The sequence below is a fragment of the Archocentrus centrarchus genome, chromosome 3, assembly GCF_007364275.1.
Source record: "Archocentrus centrarchus isolate MPI-CPG fArcCen1 chromosome 3, fArcCen1, whole genome shotgun sequence".
NCBI lineage: Eukaryota > Metazoa > Chordata > Actinopteri > Cichliformes > Cichlidae > Archocentrus > Archocentrus centrarchus.
In genome coordinates, this window is record NC_044348.1 from 36,191,424 (window position 1) to 36,207,567 (window position 16,144).

Consider the following 16,144-nt stretch of genomic DNA (forward strand, 5'->3'; position numbering starts at 1 on the left):
GACACTTGTTAAAATGTCCAACTTTACAGCAAAAATAAACGTTTACAGCCTGTTAAACTGGACTAAGTTTGTATTATTTAGGCCGTGGCCTCTTTGAACAAAAGATGATTTTTTTTTTTTTGTTTGTTTGTTTGTTTGGGACGATTTTGGAGGAGAAACATCAAGTATCTTGAAATGGCCGCAGCTCCTGACTTTCTACCACTGTGAACTCTGAAAGCAAACATCTTAAAATTATATATTACTGTGGACTTTTATGTATATTTCAACATGAAACATTATTCCAGAAATTGACAATGAAATGAATACACCAAACTAAAACAGTTTGGTATTTCTATATAAAATGATGTCTGTGACTGTGTAGGTCAGGGGTCTCAGGCCACAGCTGCATGTAGCACTTTAGCCCATCTTTTTATTTACTTCTTTTAATTTGATTCATTTGCACAAACGCAAGTTGGACTCACAGTGGCCTTCAAAGTCTTAAAGCTACTTTTTTGTTAGTATTGAAAATAATTCAGTAAATTTAGTTCTATAATCTCATAAATACAACAAAAACATAAGATTATAATGAAAATACAAAGGAAAAGTACCAAATAATTACAAATTGCCACTGCAGAGTTGTCACATGGTAAAAGACTATAACAATGAGTAATGTTTAAAGGCTGAATTATGCTTAATAGACTGTGTTGCCCTCATTATGAGGCCCAAATATAAAATATAAAAAGTTTTTTTTTTTTTGCTAGTTGATAGCAAAGGTTGCTGACCCCGGGTAAAAAGGGTTAGCGTTAGAAACCAGACTGCCAATGGAAGCTCCAAAATTCAGTCCAGAGTCAAATGTAAAATATTTACTGAAGGAATCAGACAACGTGTCAGGAGCAACAATGTCACTGAATGTACATATACAGTACTCACCATAAATATCTGGACAATAACACATCTTACTTTCTTACATGTCTTTCTTACTCTGTGCTTCACTCTGTGTGAAATGACATATTATTTACTACATTAAATATCTGAATAGAGAATAGACAACTGTGTGGGTGATTCAGCACAGAGCACTGAAAGTTCAGATATATAGAAGCATTTAGACAGATACTTGAATTTAATGAATAATTGTGATATTGTGTGTTAATGTGAAGGCCTGAGATGACCTAAAAAAAATCTGCACAAATTTTCTTTGTGTGGCAAAAAATTTAACTTCAAGTTCATGAAAGTGGGTCGACGTTCAGGTCTTGTCATGCACTCTGTGGTTTATAGATGAAGATCAAAGAAATGGTGACATCATAAGAGGAGGTGTCATTCACAATAAAAATCAGAGCAGCTTGGACTTGCATCCAAACAGAACACCATCAAAGTAGAAGAAGCACCAGATGACGACCTGTAGCTTTTCAAACACCTGAAGTTCAGCTTTCTGACAGGAGCCATCAGGCCTGAACCTCCAGCACTGCCTAAGGAGCCTTCAACACATAACGACCCTGAGTTTAAAAAAAAAAAAAAAAAAAAGAAGTTCCAGATCTGAAAAAGACTTAAAAAGAACGACTCGGACATCCGACTCAAAAAGAGACGTCCAGCAGCATGTTTTCAACGGCAAAGTCCTCCAGAGTGACGGTAAGAAAACGCTCATGTGAAGCTCGTCATTAGAAACACCACAAACAGGTCTCTGGAAGTCCCAGGTGTTCAATATTAAATTAAAAAATGTAAATTCAAATAGATGAGCAATGCATGCAATGAGCAATATATGCTGTAAAATATTCTGATAGATTCTTTCTTTTTTAGTCTTTGATTATGAAATTCTTTATAATTATTATTGTCAGAAATTTTAATTTCTTCATGCAAGTGTTTTAATTTTAAAATGTCTGCTCTGTTTTACGGTTAGTTATCAATCATGAAGATTTATATCTCAGAGGGTTACTGATAAATTAAGACAAGAAACTTCCCTGCAGCATTTATGTCATGTTTCCAGGCTACAACTTTTTCTCAACAGCAACAATGGACTGCTTTATTTTTTCTTTTTAATCATCATGTTGAGGTCTTCTGTTACATCATTATACAAATTATCACAGTATGACAAGTTTTATAAAACAAAGTGATTCCCTGTTGTTCCTCACCACAGTGTCAAAGTGCTGTTTATAGGAGGATCATCCCATCACTGGGATTTTCTGTCTGATATTGTAGGGTCCTTATAATATAAAGTGCCATGAGATGACTGTTGTTGTGAACTGACACTGTATAAAACTGAATTATGAAAATGCATTATAATGATATCTTGTAGTTACTCCTTGAAAATTGAGAAAGTTTATCATAACATCAGTAAAAGTTTTTCATAATGAAGTTAACTGAAAATGAAACATGACCATAAAAGTTCTTTGAAGAAAGGTTTTGTGGTCCCTCTTCCTCAGGCTGTCTGTGCTGTGGCAATAATCACTATGATGATGATCACAGAGGCTGCAGCCATGCCGAAAACAGGAAAGACACACAAAAAGTCGTCTGATGGTGCGGCACTAGAAACAGTCTCCCTGCAGCTGGACCCCAAAGCTCTGGCTAATCAGAGACACATCAGGCTGCTGAACAACGCCTCGATCTCCCCGTGGACATACAAGTGAGTGAAAAACAGTGTGAATGGTCCTTTAATCACAGAGTTTAGAGAGCGCTGTTAATGATCAGTTTTTGTCACTCTCCACCCTCAGTGTCACCAACGACAACACTCTGTTCCCGCCATTCCTGTCAGAGGCTCGCTGTCTGCTGCGAGGCTGTTTGGACTCAGAGGGCCAGGAGGATCTGAACCTGGAGTCCAGACCCATCATGCACCAGGTGCTGCTGCTGCGACGCATCTGGACAGCAGGGTCGGCGCACTACCACTATCGCCTGGAGTCCCGCCTCATTGCGGTGGGCTGCACCTGCGTCCGGCCTGTGATCCGAATCCAGCAATGAGGATGAGCAGCCAATGAGTGATTAACTTCAGTTTGCTGTTTCACCGCTTGGTTAATGATAAGCTGACTTTGCCTACATTCAGTCTGTCATCTTTTGGTTTTCTACATATTTCTAATTATTATTTTTATTTAACATCTCACATTTCACATTGATTTAAAGTAATTTAATTACGTTTTATTTAAGTATTTTGTGTTCTTCTGCAGGTATTTATTGAATTTTAATGTATTTATAAACCAGATGCTGAACATGATGATGACTCAATAAAAAACATCTTAACAAAGGAGTGTGTGATTGTTTTATTCTTAAATTTAAAATATAATGTGATTTCTGTACATATTATCATATCATAACCCTTTACAATGGTGTTGCAGTGATAAGCAGCTGTAAACACTGTACACACACCCATCCAGTCATTCACCCACTAATTCATTGCAGCAGGGCATTAGCTAATGTCAGCCACAGGGTCTCTGCTGTTAATGCAGCACAGCGAATAGGAACCTCCAGCACTGTCTCATCCACTTTACACAGGAAAGGCAAACAGATCCATAACTGATGGGAAACAAACCCAAAGACAGAGTCTGAAAAACAAAAGATGTACTGAAGAACTCAAGTTTGATTTGTCTTAATCATTCTCGGTCTCAGAGGCTCAGACCTCCCACCCTCCAGCTCTTCTAGGGTTGTGCTGAGGTGTTCCCAAGCAAGCACAGAGACATAATCTGTCCAGCTTGTTCTCTGGGGCTTCCTCCCTGTAGGACATGCCCAGAACAACCTCACCTAGGACATGCCCAAGGCATCCCGGTCAGATACTGAACCACCACCAATGTAGATTGACTGGTGAAGTGACAGCTTTGCCTTGATGTTCAGCTCTCTGTTCACACAACAGAATCTGTCAGTCAGTCTCCTGCTCCACTCTTTCCTTACTAATGAACAAAATCCCGGGACACTCGTTCGTCTCCAACTTAAAGCACCAACTCATTCTCAATCCAGAGCAGGCAATCCACCCGACTGCGAACAGTGCTGCTGATTCACATCCCAGCCACGTCACACTTGGCTGCAATCCCAATTACATCACTGCAAAGAAGCAAAGATGCAATCCAGAGAATCTCTGCGCCTGGACCTCCTGTTCATGAAGTTATTAAAAGAATCATTGAAAATGGGCCGACTGGTTTTGGTTTGGGGATTTTAGGAGTCCTGTCTGGAGGGTGAATTTGTTCATATTTATCTCTATGTTGTCAGTGCTCTGAGTTTGAATTATCTTAATGGAACTTGGATTTTTCTCATTCTCAGATGAGAGGCTCATCTCTAACATTAACTCTTTTTTGCCTGATGTTTGTCTTAAACTGATCTCAGAATTAGACTCTCTGCCCTGTGAGAAAAAGAAACCCTGCTTGCTGCTTCTGATGCATCTACAGATGCCACTACATGTCTCTAAAGAACCACATGCAATGATTTAAAGCCTTCAGCAGATAGAGCTGTTGAACTCAGAGTAGCTGTACAGCCAGGCATAAGTGGCTCCAACACATCTCTCTGTGCTGGCCTTCATTTCAGTTCATTTCAATGATCAAAGTCCCAGAGTGAATGCTGCTGTTTCCTTTTGGTCATAGGGGATGGATCCAGTTCATGTTAGGCCTAATTCATGTTTGGTTGATACGCACACAGTCACACACATGTGAGCACATTGGCACTGTTGGCATGGCAACAAAGCATAGTAAAACCCCTGCAAACCATCTAATGATGACTGATTTTGCAGCGTCCTTCTCGTTATAAAGAGTTTGTCTTGTTACAGAGATTCCTGGTTGTACAGAGGAGGTTGAACAGTCGGTCTTGCCCTCCATCCTCCTCTTTGTCTTCTTTTCTCACTCTTTTCAGAGTCACTTCCAGTCAGTCTCAGAGCTGGAGCAGCGCCGGCTTCCCAGCACATCAAATATCAGCTCATCAGCCCTCCAAAATGGCTTCCAAATAAGGTTCAGCTTGTGTTGTGATCAGGCCATCAAGACACCTGGAAGCAGAAAACAAGAGGTTGGAGTTAACATAGTGAGATAGTCAGAAAATATGCCCTCCTGTCAAAGTAGGCAGGTTGAAAAATTACAGTGAGAAAGCTGGCTAAAGGATTACTCTTATTTTTTCTGGCGTTCCACAGAGACTGATTTTAGGGCCACTGCTTGTTAAAGGCTTTAATCTAAACCACAATATGCCAACAACTCTTATGTACATCAAATTTGAGACAGATATTCATGTTTTCTCAGTTTCACAGTACCCTGAACAACACCCAGCCCCTAACCCTACCCCTGTGCTTTCAGAATATGTGAATAAATTTCAAAATAAGCTGAGAGGCTAAATAAGGTCTACCTGTTAAGTCAATGTACTCATCAATAACTAATAAGTTATTCATTATTACAGAATTTATTCCCCTTTCCTCTGGAACTGCATTGCTGTCTGTATTACAGCACTGGGTGTTTGACTTGGACTTGCTTTTTCTTGTTGGGTTTTTATTCAGATTAATCTCAGCCTTGTTGGTGCTGTTACCTTATTGTGCTTTTGGTAGCTCATTATAAATGTGAACAGTCAGTAACGTGGCTGTATCTTTGATGCATTTGAGTCTACAGTCTTTCTGTGCACTGAGCTACATTAAGAGATGCTTTAGTGTGTAAACCTGGACTGGACTTTCATGAAAGGTGAGATTCTTAACAGAAAAATGGATTTAGTGACAATAGTAAAAAGAATCTGATAAACTTTATGTGGTGAGAATTTTCAGAATACTGCACTCAGTCCATGAAAACTAAAACATAACTTCCCCTAAAACAGGCTCGAACATTTGACCTTTGGACAAAGCCAGACTAGTTCAGTTGAGTTAGGCTGGTCAGCTCTGGATTAAAATCACAGTCACGATCAGTCTTCACCTCTAACTCAGTTTTCTCCTAAAATGTTTGAGGAAACCTAAAATAAAAACATTTTATCTCACTGTGTTTACCCAGAATCCCTCATTGTTCAGCCCATCCTCACCTCCACACTGTGCTTGTCCTGAAAGACACAAACAGAAACCACACAAGCTCCATTTAGTGATGTATTTCCAGGGAGCAGGTTCAGAATTAATTTTCAGTAGATGAAGGTAACATCTGGCATCCAATTCTTGTCCTCACCTCCTCGTGCAATTTCTCCTGTGAGGCGTTCAGGTGCATCTGCCATTGCTCCTTGTTGGCAGTGGCGCGATACTCCTGACACTCTTTGGCCAGAGCTTTCTGAGCGACTTCCCGCTCGTGCTCCCTCCTCTCAGCCAGGTGCTTCAGCAGCTCCGCCTCCTGAAACTAGAGGCAGTCAGAGTGAGGATTTGATTGAGTCATTTTTGTCAGATTTATGTTAGCTTTTCTGTTGGTTTTTGTATAGTTTTAGCTCAAAACTAGCTAATCTATGGCTTCAGCCAGTCACACCTGGACAGTCCAGTGAAGCCGGTGACATTACAATCAAATTATTTGCAGTTATGTGTGTGATGATAAAGACATTGTTTTAAATTTATGTAGAATGATTTCTCATGTCTTTAAATTTAATAAGAATTATTTAAATTATTATAAAGGTTTAAAATTAAATATTAAATTTGTGACCTTAAAGGCTTTTTCTAGTAGGTCACCTACTACTGTGACCTGTTGACACACACACACACACACACACACATACCTTCCTCCTCTCCTGAGCAGCATCCAGCTTCTTCTGGATCTCTTCCAGTGATGGTTTCTGGCGAGGCGGCGTGGTGGCCCTGAGCTCAGGGGCGCCATCAAAGGTGGGTGGCTTCAGGATGACCTCGAAGGCTTGGCCGCTTGCTCGCTTGCTCAGCTCGATGACCTCCATGTCCCGGATGTTGCACAGGTTCAAGTCCACCACGCCCGCAGCTGCAGAGAGAGGATGAGGCCATGAGATGAGGACAAGCTGTGGTTTTTATTGAGATCTGCTCCAAAGACTAGCAGCTGTGACTTCACTGATAGTTTTTTGAGTTATGCGTGTGTCGTCACCCCCCCAGTCATACAACTCTGTTCTGTGTCTCTTTTTGAGTCTTTGGACTGAGCTCTACTAGTCTTAAATCACTTTTTGTGTGTGCTCTGATGAAGAGGCCCAGTGCATGCTGAGGAAGGTTCGAAACTTGTGTTTAGAGCCAAGTTTCCTTTATTTAAAAATATACTGAGATTTCTGTTTAGAGTTTAACCACATTTAAATTTAATCCAGATCATTTACAGAAGATAACCCTAACCCTAACAACGGACTATTTATTAAACTGCGAGCCTTAAAATTTGATGATTCAATTGATGTTAACACTGCACTGATAATGTACAAAGGATTGGATTCAGAGGTTGTTTGAATGTAGAGAAACTTAGTCGTGGTGCAGATGTAAATGTAAAAAGTTTAAAAATAAAATGTGCGCAAATATAAAAGTGAGATCTGAGTCTTTCCTCTTGTTTTTGGTGAAATGTGGGCATAAAAGTGTTTCACGTGTTTCCATTTAGATGAGCTGCATGTAAAAAGTTTAGGTTGAATAAGCTAAAAGTTCAACCTGCAGCTTTTTCAGTAAATAATTTGTGCTTTTTACATTTAATTCAATTCTTTGATGTCACGTACTTGTATGGCTGATGAAAAGAAGCTTTAGATTTATCTTTCCTGCCCAATATTTTGATCCTGAATTCCTGAATCTGAAGGCCTTTTTCTCTGCAGACATTCTGACTGTTTTTAGCAGGACAGCTTGACTTCCAGTAGTTTCCTGTTGAAAAAAAGGCAACTTTGAGCTGCTGACCTTCCTTCTTGTCAGTTGCAGGCTCTCTGGGCTCAGGAAGGATGCAGGAGCAGAAGAGAGACACCAGGGGGAGCTCTCGAATCTTCTCCCTGTAAGCTGGAACATTCGGAGGGGAAAAAAATATGAAGAAAAACTGCAGAGGAGCCAAAAAGTGAGCTGATAGATAACAGTAAAAAGAAAAGTAGTTTACCTGCTAGAGTCATCCTGTTGCTGCTGCTGCTGTCCTCAGTCAAAGACACTGTGGTGAGGTAGAGTCTGTTCCTGAAAAGAGACATGGCTGATAAGTGGAAGCAGAGGACCAGTAATGCCTCTCAGACACCATCACACTCATCTCCTGCAGGAGCAGCTCATACAGAGAGGAACACTGATGAAGAAAGCTGGAATAAAAGAGAAACCAGCATCTTCGGTTTGACTCTTTCATCTGCAGCTGATTCCTGAATTCAGTCTGGTTTTTGTTTGTTTGTTTTGTTTTGTTTTCCTGGGTTTTTATGTGAAATTGTGATTAAATGTCATTTTCACTCTCTGGTTCACACACTAAAAATATCTCTGCCATCATTCGGATTTGAAGGTCAGCTTTTGCTCATGAGGCAGCTTTTCTCTGCTTGCATGAGTCATTCACACAAGAAAATGAGCTGCACTCGATTCGACAGCTGCTACCAATTTGCTTCAGGAAGTTAAAATAATCCACCCAAAGTGTGACAAATGAATCAGCAACAGAGACAAGAAGAGCTGCGGGGGCTCGGCTCTCCATTCGACCTGCAGAATGAAGCTGCGGGTGCTGAAAGAAACCCTCAGTGTGACCCAGCAAAGACTCCAAAGTCAGCAGCTTTTTCTGTAGTTTCCTCATCAGGAACCTTTAGATCAAAAACTCTGTGCAGAAACAGAAACTTTAACTGCTAATGTTCAAAAATGCCATCACTTTCTACTGTGTAATCCTTAATAGAACTATTTCACAGATCGTTTCATGTTTGCAGTGCCTGTAAGAAGTCAAAGATCCAGAATTAGCTCCCCAGTTCTAAAAAACAAAACAAAACAAAACAAAAAACATGCAGCACCAAAAGATTCAGACTAGATACAGCAGAAAACCAGATTATGGTTCATATTTGCAGTTTTGTCTGCAGAAAAGTACTGCATCTGTTATGAAACCCTAGTAAACCCAACATTACATGGTCACTGCCGCTGCAGCACAAACAGCTGAGGCAGAATAGAAAACTCCTCATCAGGAACCTCCAGCTTAGAAACTCATTTATGGCAGAAACATGATCACTATTTATTGTCCAATCACCTACTAAAACTATCATCGGCTGATCGTTTCATTTCTGCATAATCTAAAAGAAGCTAAATATTCTGTTTATCTGCAGAAAAGCAGCAAATCTTGAAATAGGATCCAGATCACAATGCTTTAGCTCTTTTGCTGCATCTGTTATGAAAACCTTATAAACATGACGTTATAGTCACTGCAGCTGCTGCACCAACTCACTTACTGCAATTCTGAACATCAAAATCACCCCCATCTGTTCTGAATGCCTGCTTAAGATTAATTTTTGATAACAAGTTCACCTGTTCAGCTATTTTCATTTGATCATTTCATATCTTAATCCTCCAAAATGAAGCAAAATACCCACATTTAGCTCCGTAAACTGCATTCTTAATTCTAAACACCAGCCTCAGAACACAAGAAGATTCAGAGAAAAGCAGCAAATCTTCACTTTGTAAATCACAAAACATTTTTATATTTGCATTTGCAGATATTTCTGCAGAAAATGGCTAAAAACTTGAATTTGTTGCACATTTTAAATGCCAATACAAACACAATGTTATAACTTTGTGTGTGTGTGTGTGTGTGTGTGTGTGTGTGTGTGTGTGTGTGTGTGTGTGTGTGTATGGTTGTGCATGCTCTCAGCGATGATGTCATGGGTGCCAGAAAGCACATCACCTTCTGCAGAGAAGAACTAGTTGAGCTCAAACAGCAAACTGAACAAAAAGGGAGCAAGAACAAAAAAGACGTAGAGAAAAGATGCAGGAAACAATGCATGAGTGAGAAGGAAAAGATGAAGAGAAATTGCAGAAGAACACATGCATGAACAAAGAAACTGAAGCAGAGCAGAGAAACCTGCTTTAACCGGCTCTCTTTTCTGCTCTGAGCTGCAGAAAACTAACAAAGCAAAAATCACAGGAGTGTGTGAAGGCGAACGTGGGGATCTGCCACTTACCCTGCAGCAATGCTCGCTCACGCTCTTCTCTGTTCACACTGAAGATCTGCAGCTCAGCAGCATCAGCACCACCACACAGCAGCCCCATGCATGACATCACCCTGCAGCCCTCTGATTGGCCAGCAGGAATACTGGGCTGCGATTGGTCCAGCAGGGCAGAGGAGAAGGAGGAGGAGGTGGTGTGGGTTTATTTCAGAGGAATCCTCCTGACCAGTAACTGAAAGCTTTTCATCAGAATCAGAACAAACTTCATCACTTACTGAAAGAACAATAAATGTCAGAAAAGAAAATACAGAGGAAAAATACACTGAATTTAAGCAGAAACTGAGTCTCCTGGAATTTAATGTGTGTAGCAGCAAAAAAGACTTTTTACAAAAGCAGCAGCAGCAGCTCGGCGAAAACAGCAAACCTCACACCCTGCAGACACCTGAGGCTCGACAACAACAGAGAAAAGATTCAGACATTTTTTTAATAAGCATGTTGAAGGCCTGATATCTTGTTGCAGGATTAGAGGAAAACTCTCTAAAACAGACATTTAAACAAGCAAAAAAAAATTAACAGCTGTGGTGTGAAAGTCCCATCCTCTGTCCACAGGAGCAACTTCAACTCATTTCTGCACCAAAGGCCACTTTAACGCGTTTATTAAAATCTGATCTGTATCTGTATGTGGTGCAGGTGTAAATACAGTCAGTATACATAGTTCTGCAAGGTCAAAGGTCACTTCACTCTAACTTAAGCAGCTTTACCAAAAACTGCAGTTCCTCTAATGTCCACTAGAGGCTCCAGCAGTGAGTGAGTCCCCATAACCCCCTTCATAATATCTGTATAGGGAGAATGTTTCTATATCTCACCAGTTTAAAGTTTGCATTATTAGGGGCATGGCCTCTTTGACAGGTGGATGGTGATGCAGGTGACTGTAGCTTCCTCTAAACACAATTTGGGGTCTGAATATTTCTCTTGTTGCAGAAAAGACATTAAACAGCATGTAACACGTTTCTGATTTATTTTCAACAGCATTTCAGAAACTCCTCTAGCTGCAGCTGCTGTGTCTACTTTTATCATCAAATGACCTTTGACCCTTGGCTATGAGCTGCAGAGGTGACGAGGATGCGTCTCCATGCAGAAGCATAAAAACACATTTCAGGCCTGAACATGAAAGCCCTCCCACATACATGGGGAGATGGAGCGTAAGGTGAGCTGGATCTGCTTTGATCCGGTCTGATCTGGTTTGCTGGGTTGGTGTGCTTCTGAGGAAATGTCAGCTCTAAATTTACCAGCTGATAAAAGAAGTGTTACTCATCCTCAGCACACAAACACAAATGTGTGCTTGTACTCAGCGCCTCCATCTGTCACCGAGGTTCACAGCCAAACAGTCTGCCGCTCACACAGGACAAACTCACACTGGTGAAGTTCACAGACGGCAGCGGGCACATCCACACCTAAAACCACTTTCATTATTGATTAATCTGCAGATAATTCTGATAGATTAATCATTCTTTTGGTCAAGACTGAACTATGTACGATTTTAGGACAGCAAGGTGCAGATATTTCTCACAACTGTCCTTTCTAACATGTGGCAGGCAGCAGGAAATAGTTGAGTTTGAGTTGAAGTTTAAATTATTTTCAGATATATACAAGTACATACTGAAACAAAACAGAGTTCCTCCAGGGACCAGGGGTGCTACATAGAACAAAAAGTGCAAGACAGATTTAAATACAAGAAAAATATACACTACAGTGTTTGTGGCTGTACCTCAGGAGGGAGAGCAGGTCACCTACTAATCGGAAGGTTGGTGGTTTGATCCCTGGCTGCTCCAGTCTGTGTGCTAAAGAATCCTTGGGCAAGCTACTTAACCCCAAGTTGCTCTTCGATGCAACTGTCAGGGTATGAATGTTAGATAGAATGCATTTTAGCTCAGAAAGAAGTGCTTGTGTGAATGAGGCATGTTGTGTAGAGCACTTTGAGTGCTCAACATAGAGTAGAAAAGTGCTATATAAGAACTAGTCTGTTTACCATAAATACAGAAAAAGTAATAAAGTAAGAAGACAGTACAATGGATTTACATATACATTTAGCAGCAAGCTAACAGAGTAAGATCAAATTACATTATTGTACGAGTTTGTAGTAGTGCAGTCACAGTAGTGCAATAACAAAGTTGTGTGCATTAAGTTGTGTGTCAAGAGTCTAATATGTATGTATGTGTGTGTGTGTGCGCGTGTCATAATCCAACATGAATGTGTGTGTGTGTGTGTGTGTGTGTGTGTGTGTGTGTGTGTGTGTGTGTGTGTGTGTGTGTGTATCAGAGTCCATCGTGTGTGCTTGTCACTCCATGCCGTGTGTGTCCAAGTCCATCAGTTCAGGTTGGAGTTCAGGAGCCTGATGACTTGTGGAATGAAGATGTTGCATAGTCGGGTTGTGTTTGTGGGGTGGTACCCCCTCCCAGATGGCAGGTGAGTAAAATGTCCATGTGATGGGTGAGATGGGTCATCCACAATGCTGAGAGCTTTGTGAATGCAGCAGTTATTAAAAATGTTTGTGAGAGATGGAATGGAATAGAATAGAATAGAATAGAATAGAATAGAATAGAATAGAATAGAATAGAATGCCTTTATTGTCATTATACAAGATGTACAATGAGATTGGAGGGCCACTTCTGTTCAGTGCCATGCAACAGAAAGTCATACTTTCTAAAATAAAAATATAATAATCTAATATAATCTAAAAATACACAGAAAATGTGTATATATATATATATATCATTGTAAAAAATAAAATAAGTGTATACATATAATAATGAAGATGGTGAATATTGCACTTGGTGAATAAATATTGCACTAGTGAATGAATATTGGATATTACACAATATAGGAGTGATAGATATTGTTCAGTATGAATAATATAATATTGCACAGAGATGTGGGTGTTGCACAGTTAGAGTGGGTGAGTGTGTGAGTTCAGGGTGGTGATTGCTCTGGTGAAGAAACTGTTCTTGAGTCTGTTTGTTCTGGCTTTGATGCTCCTGTAGCGCCTGCCAGAGGGCAGCAGGTCAAACAGTTCAAAGCCAGGGTGGGAGCTGTCCTTGATGATGTTTTTAGCCCTGCTAAAAACAGGGATGTGTAGATGTCCATCAGGGAGGGGAGAGGGTAACCAACGATTCTTTGGGCTGTCTTGACTACCCTCTGAAGCCTCCCCCTGTCTGCCTCAGTGCAGCTGCCGTACCATACTGTGATACTGTGATACAGTACATCAGCAGGCTCTCAATGGATGAGCGGTAGAAGGTCAGCAGCAGGTTTGAGTCCAAGTTGTTCTTCCTGAGGATTCTCAGGAAGTGAAGTCATCGATGAACACCAATGAGACCAATGAGCTTTTAAGCTGTCCTCACTACGTTGGGGAGGGTCTTGCGGTCTGATGGAGTGCAATTCCCAAACCAGACATTGATGCAGCTACTCAGGATGCTCTTGATGGTTCATCTGTAGAATGTGTTGAGGATGGGAGGTGGCAGGTGAGCTTTCCTCAGTCTTCTTAGAAAGTAGAGATGCTGTTGGTCTTTCTTGGTTATGGCACTGGAGGTGAGGGACCAGGTGAGATTTTCTGCCAGGTGAACACCAAGGAATTTGGTGCTCTTGACATCTCTATGCTGGAACTGTTGATGTTCAGTGGAGAGTGGTCAGTGACCATCTCTTTGGTTTTGTCCACATTAAGAAACAGGTTGTTGATTTTACACCAGTCTGTTAACCATTGCACCTCCTCTCTGTATGCTGACTCATTGTTTTCGCTGATGAGACCCACCACGGTTGTGTCATCTGCCAACTTTATGATGTAATTAAAGCTGTGCGTTGTTGTACAGTCATGAGTCAGTAGTGTAAACAGCAGTGGACTGAGAACTCCTGTGTGGTGGTGCTGGAGGTGTTCTTGCCAATCTGGACATACTGAGGTCTCCCAGTCAGGAAGTCCAGGATCCAGTTGCAGAGAGAGGTGTTCAGGCCCAACAAGCTCAGCTTTCCAACACATGCTGAGGAATAATGGTGTTGAATGCTGAACTAAAGACTATGAACAGCATCCTTACATGTGTTTTTTCTGTCCAGATGTGTGAAGGCCAGATGAAGTGTGCATTGTCTGTTGAATGGTTGGGACGGTATGCAAACTGCAGTGGGTCCATGATGGGAGACAGATGGGTTTTGGTGTGCCTCATGACAAGCTTCTCAAAGCACTTCATAACAATAGGTATGAGTGCTATGGGATGATAATCATTGAGGCATGACACTGATGACTTGGTTGGCACTGGTACGATGGTGGTTGCCTTGAAGCATGTTGGAATAACTGTGCTACTTAAAAAGAGTCTGTGAGGACATCTGCCAGTTGGTCTGCACAGTCTTTGAGCACTCTGCCAGGAATGTTGTCTGGTCCGGCAGCTTTCCGTGGGTTGACTCGGCGTAGAGTTTTCCTCATGTCGGGTGTTGTGAGATGAAGCACCTGGTTATTGGAGGGTGGGATTTTCTTCCTCGCCACTGTGTCGTTCTGTGCTTCAAATTGATCGTAGAAGTCACTCAGCGCATCTGGGATGGAAGCATCAGTGTCACAGGTGGGTGTGTAGTTCTGTAGTAGGTGATGGCCTGGATGCTCTGCCACATGCGCCGTGTGTCACCACTCTTCTGTAAGTGGCTATGAATGCTCTGGCCGTGTGCATTCTTTGCTTCTTGTATTGCCTGGGACAGCTTTACTCTTGCTGTTCTCACAGCAGTCTTGTCACCTGCTTTGAAAGCGGAGTCTCTGGCCCTCAACAGTGCATGGACCTCTGAAATCATGGCTTCTGGTTGGGTCATATAGTGATTATTCTAGTGATAGTGACCTCATCAATGCATCTGCTGATGTAGCTGATCACTGATGTCGTGTACTCCTCTAGGTCAGATGTTGCAGCCTCCCTAAACATGTCCCAGTCAGTGCACTCAAAAGAGTCCTGGAGAGCAGAGATGGATCCTGCTGGTCAGGTTTTCACCCGTTTCAGTTACTGTTTGCAGCATCTGACAAGTGGTCTGTAAGCTGGAATCAGCATTACAGAGATGTGGACTGAGTAGCCAAGGTGGGGGGAGGGCTCTGTCCTGTACGCACTGGCTATGCTAGTGGAAACATTGTCTAGAGTGTTTGCTCCTCTCGTTGCAAAGTACAATTTGGACTTGATATTTGTGTAATTAAAATCTCCAGTGATAATTAACACTCCAACTGGGAGAATGTTCTGCTCTTTGCTGATGGCTCTATACAGTTCACACAATGCCTGCTTTGCATTCGGGCTGGACAGGAGATACACTGCAACAATGAGCATGCTGGTGAATTCCCGTGGTAAATAAAAAGGTCTGCTTCAGATGGGATTGCACTGCTGCAAACATTCCTGGATAGCAGGAGGCAGCAGGCTGCACACGAGCTGTAAATGCACCAGAATGTAAGCTGCACCATCAGCTTTTTAAGGGTCATTTTTGCAGTTACCCTCTGCACAATTTAAGTAAAACTTTCACCACTAGGGGGTAGCACTTTATCAGCGGGTATGTTGAGATGCTTTTTGGATGCTTGGGAACCCTCAGTGTAATACAATGTCCTGTCTCAATAAAGGCTAGACAGCCGAAAAAACACTTCCACCGTGAGAACAACACAAGGTTAATGTGGTTTGGATTATTTCCTTAATGTGAACTCTGAGTGATTCTTTTGTGAAGCATTCAAATGCTCTGCTTCAAAAACAATCAAAATAACCAATTAAACAGAAAGCAAGGACTAAAGGACTCCAGCTCCCATGATGCACCACAGCAGAACATAATGTTCTCATGGGCTCCTCATGCTGAACCAGATGATGTAATGCATCTGCAGTGTGTGTGTGTGTGTGTGTGTGTGTGTGTGTTTCTGTCTTTGTGAGGACCCGCATCAGTCTCCTGCCTTCACAGGGAAGACATTTTGGATACTGAGCAGCTGATTGCGGAGATGGATTTCAGGTCACGAATGTTCATGTGTGTAAAGTCTGTGTGTGTGTCTGTGTGCAGGCTTGCGTGTGTGTGTGTGTGTGAAGGTTGCAAGGTAAACCAGAGGCTGCATCAACAAGGAGAAGAAGAAACCTCCACATCCCAACTGATGATGTCACCTGCAGCCAATCAGCTGAGAGTTCTCAGAGCCACACCTTCTGTGTGTGTGCTTGATGTCAAATCAGCTTAAGGATTCAGCAGAAACAACAATGCATCATTC

At 41.7% G+C, this 16,144-nt stretch overlaps 2 protein-coding genes across 2 annotated transcripts; one reads left to right on the forward strand and one right to left on the reverse strand.

Moving 5' to 3' along the window:
- The first annotated feature begins 1,572 nt into the window (after positions 1–1,572).
- On the forward strand, positions 1,573–2,928 carry il17a/f1 (interleukin 17a/f1). Its single transcript, XM_030726390.1, has 3 exons — positions 1,573–1,605; positions 2,397–2,596; positions 2,685–2,928. Exons 1-3 carry the CDS (start codon positions 1,573–1,575, stop codon positions 2,926–2,928), a joined length of 477 nt encoding a protein of 158 aa, XP_030582250.1.
- A 281-nt stretch (positions 2,929–3,209) lies between these two features.
- On the reverse strand, positions 3,210–9,973 carry LOC115774591 (stathmin-4-like). The gene is made up of 7 exons (XM_030721948.1): positions 9,919–9,973; positions 7,896–7,966; positions 7,706–7,801; positions 6,601–6,812; positions 6,069–6,233; positions 5,932–5,949; positions 3,210–4,927 (listed from the first exon to the last, which is right to left on the reverse strand). The coding sequence occupies exons 2-7, from the start codon at positions 7,906–7,908 to the stop codon at positions 4,919–4,921; spliced, it is 513 nt and encodes a 170-aa protein (XP_030577808.1). The 5' UTR covers positions 7,909–7,966; positions 9,919–9,973; the 3' UTR covers positions 3,210–4,918.
- Between the last annotated feature and the right edge of the window lie 6,171 nt (positions 9,974–16,144).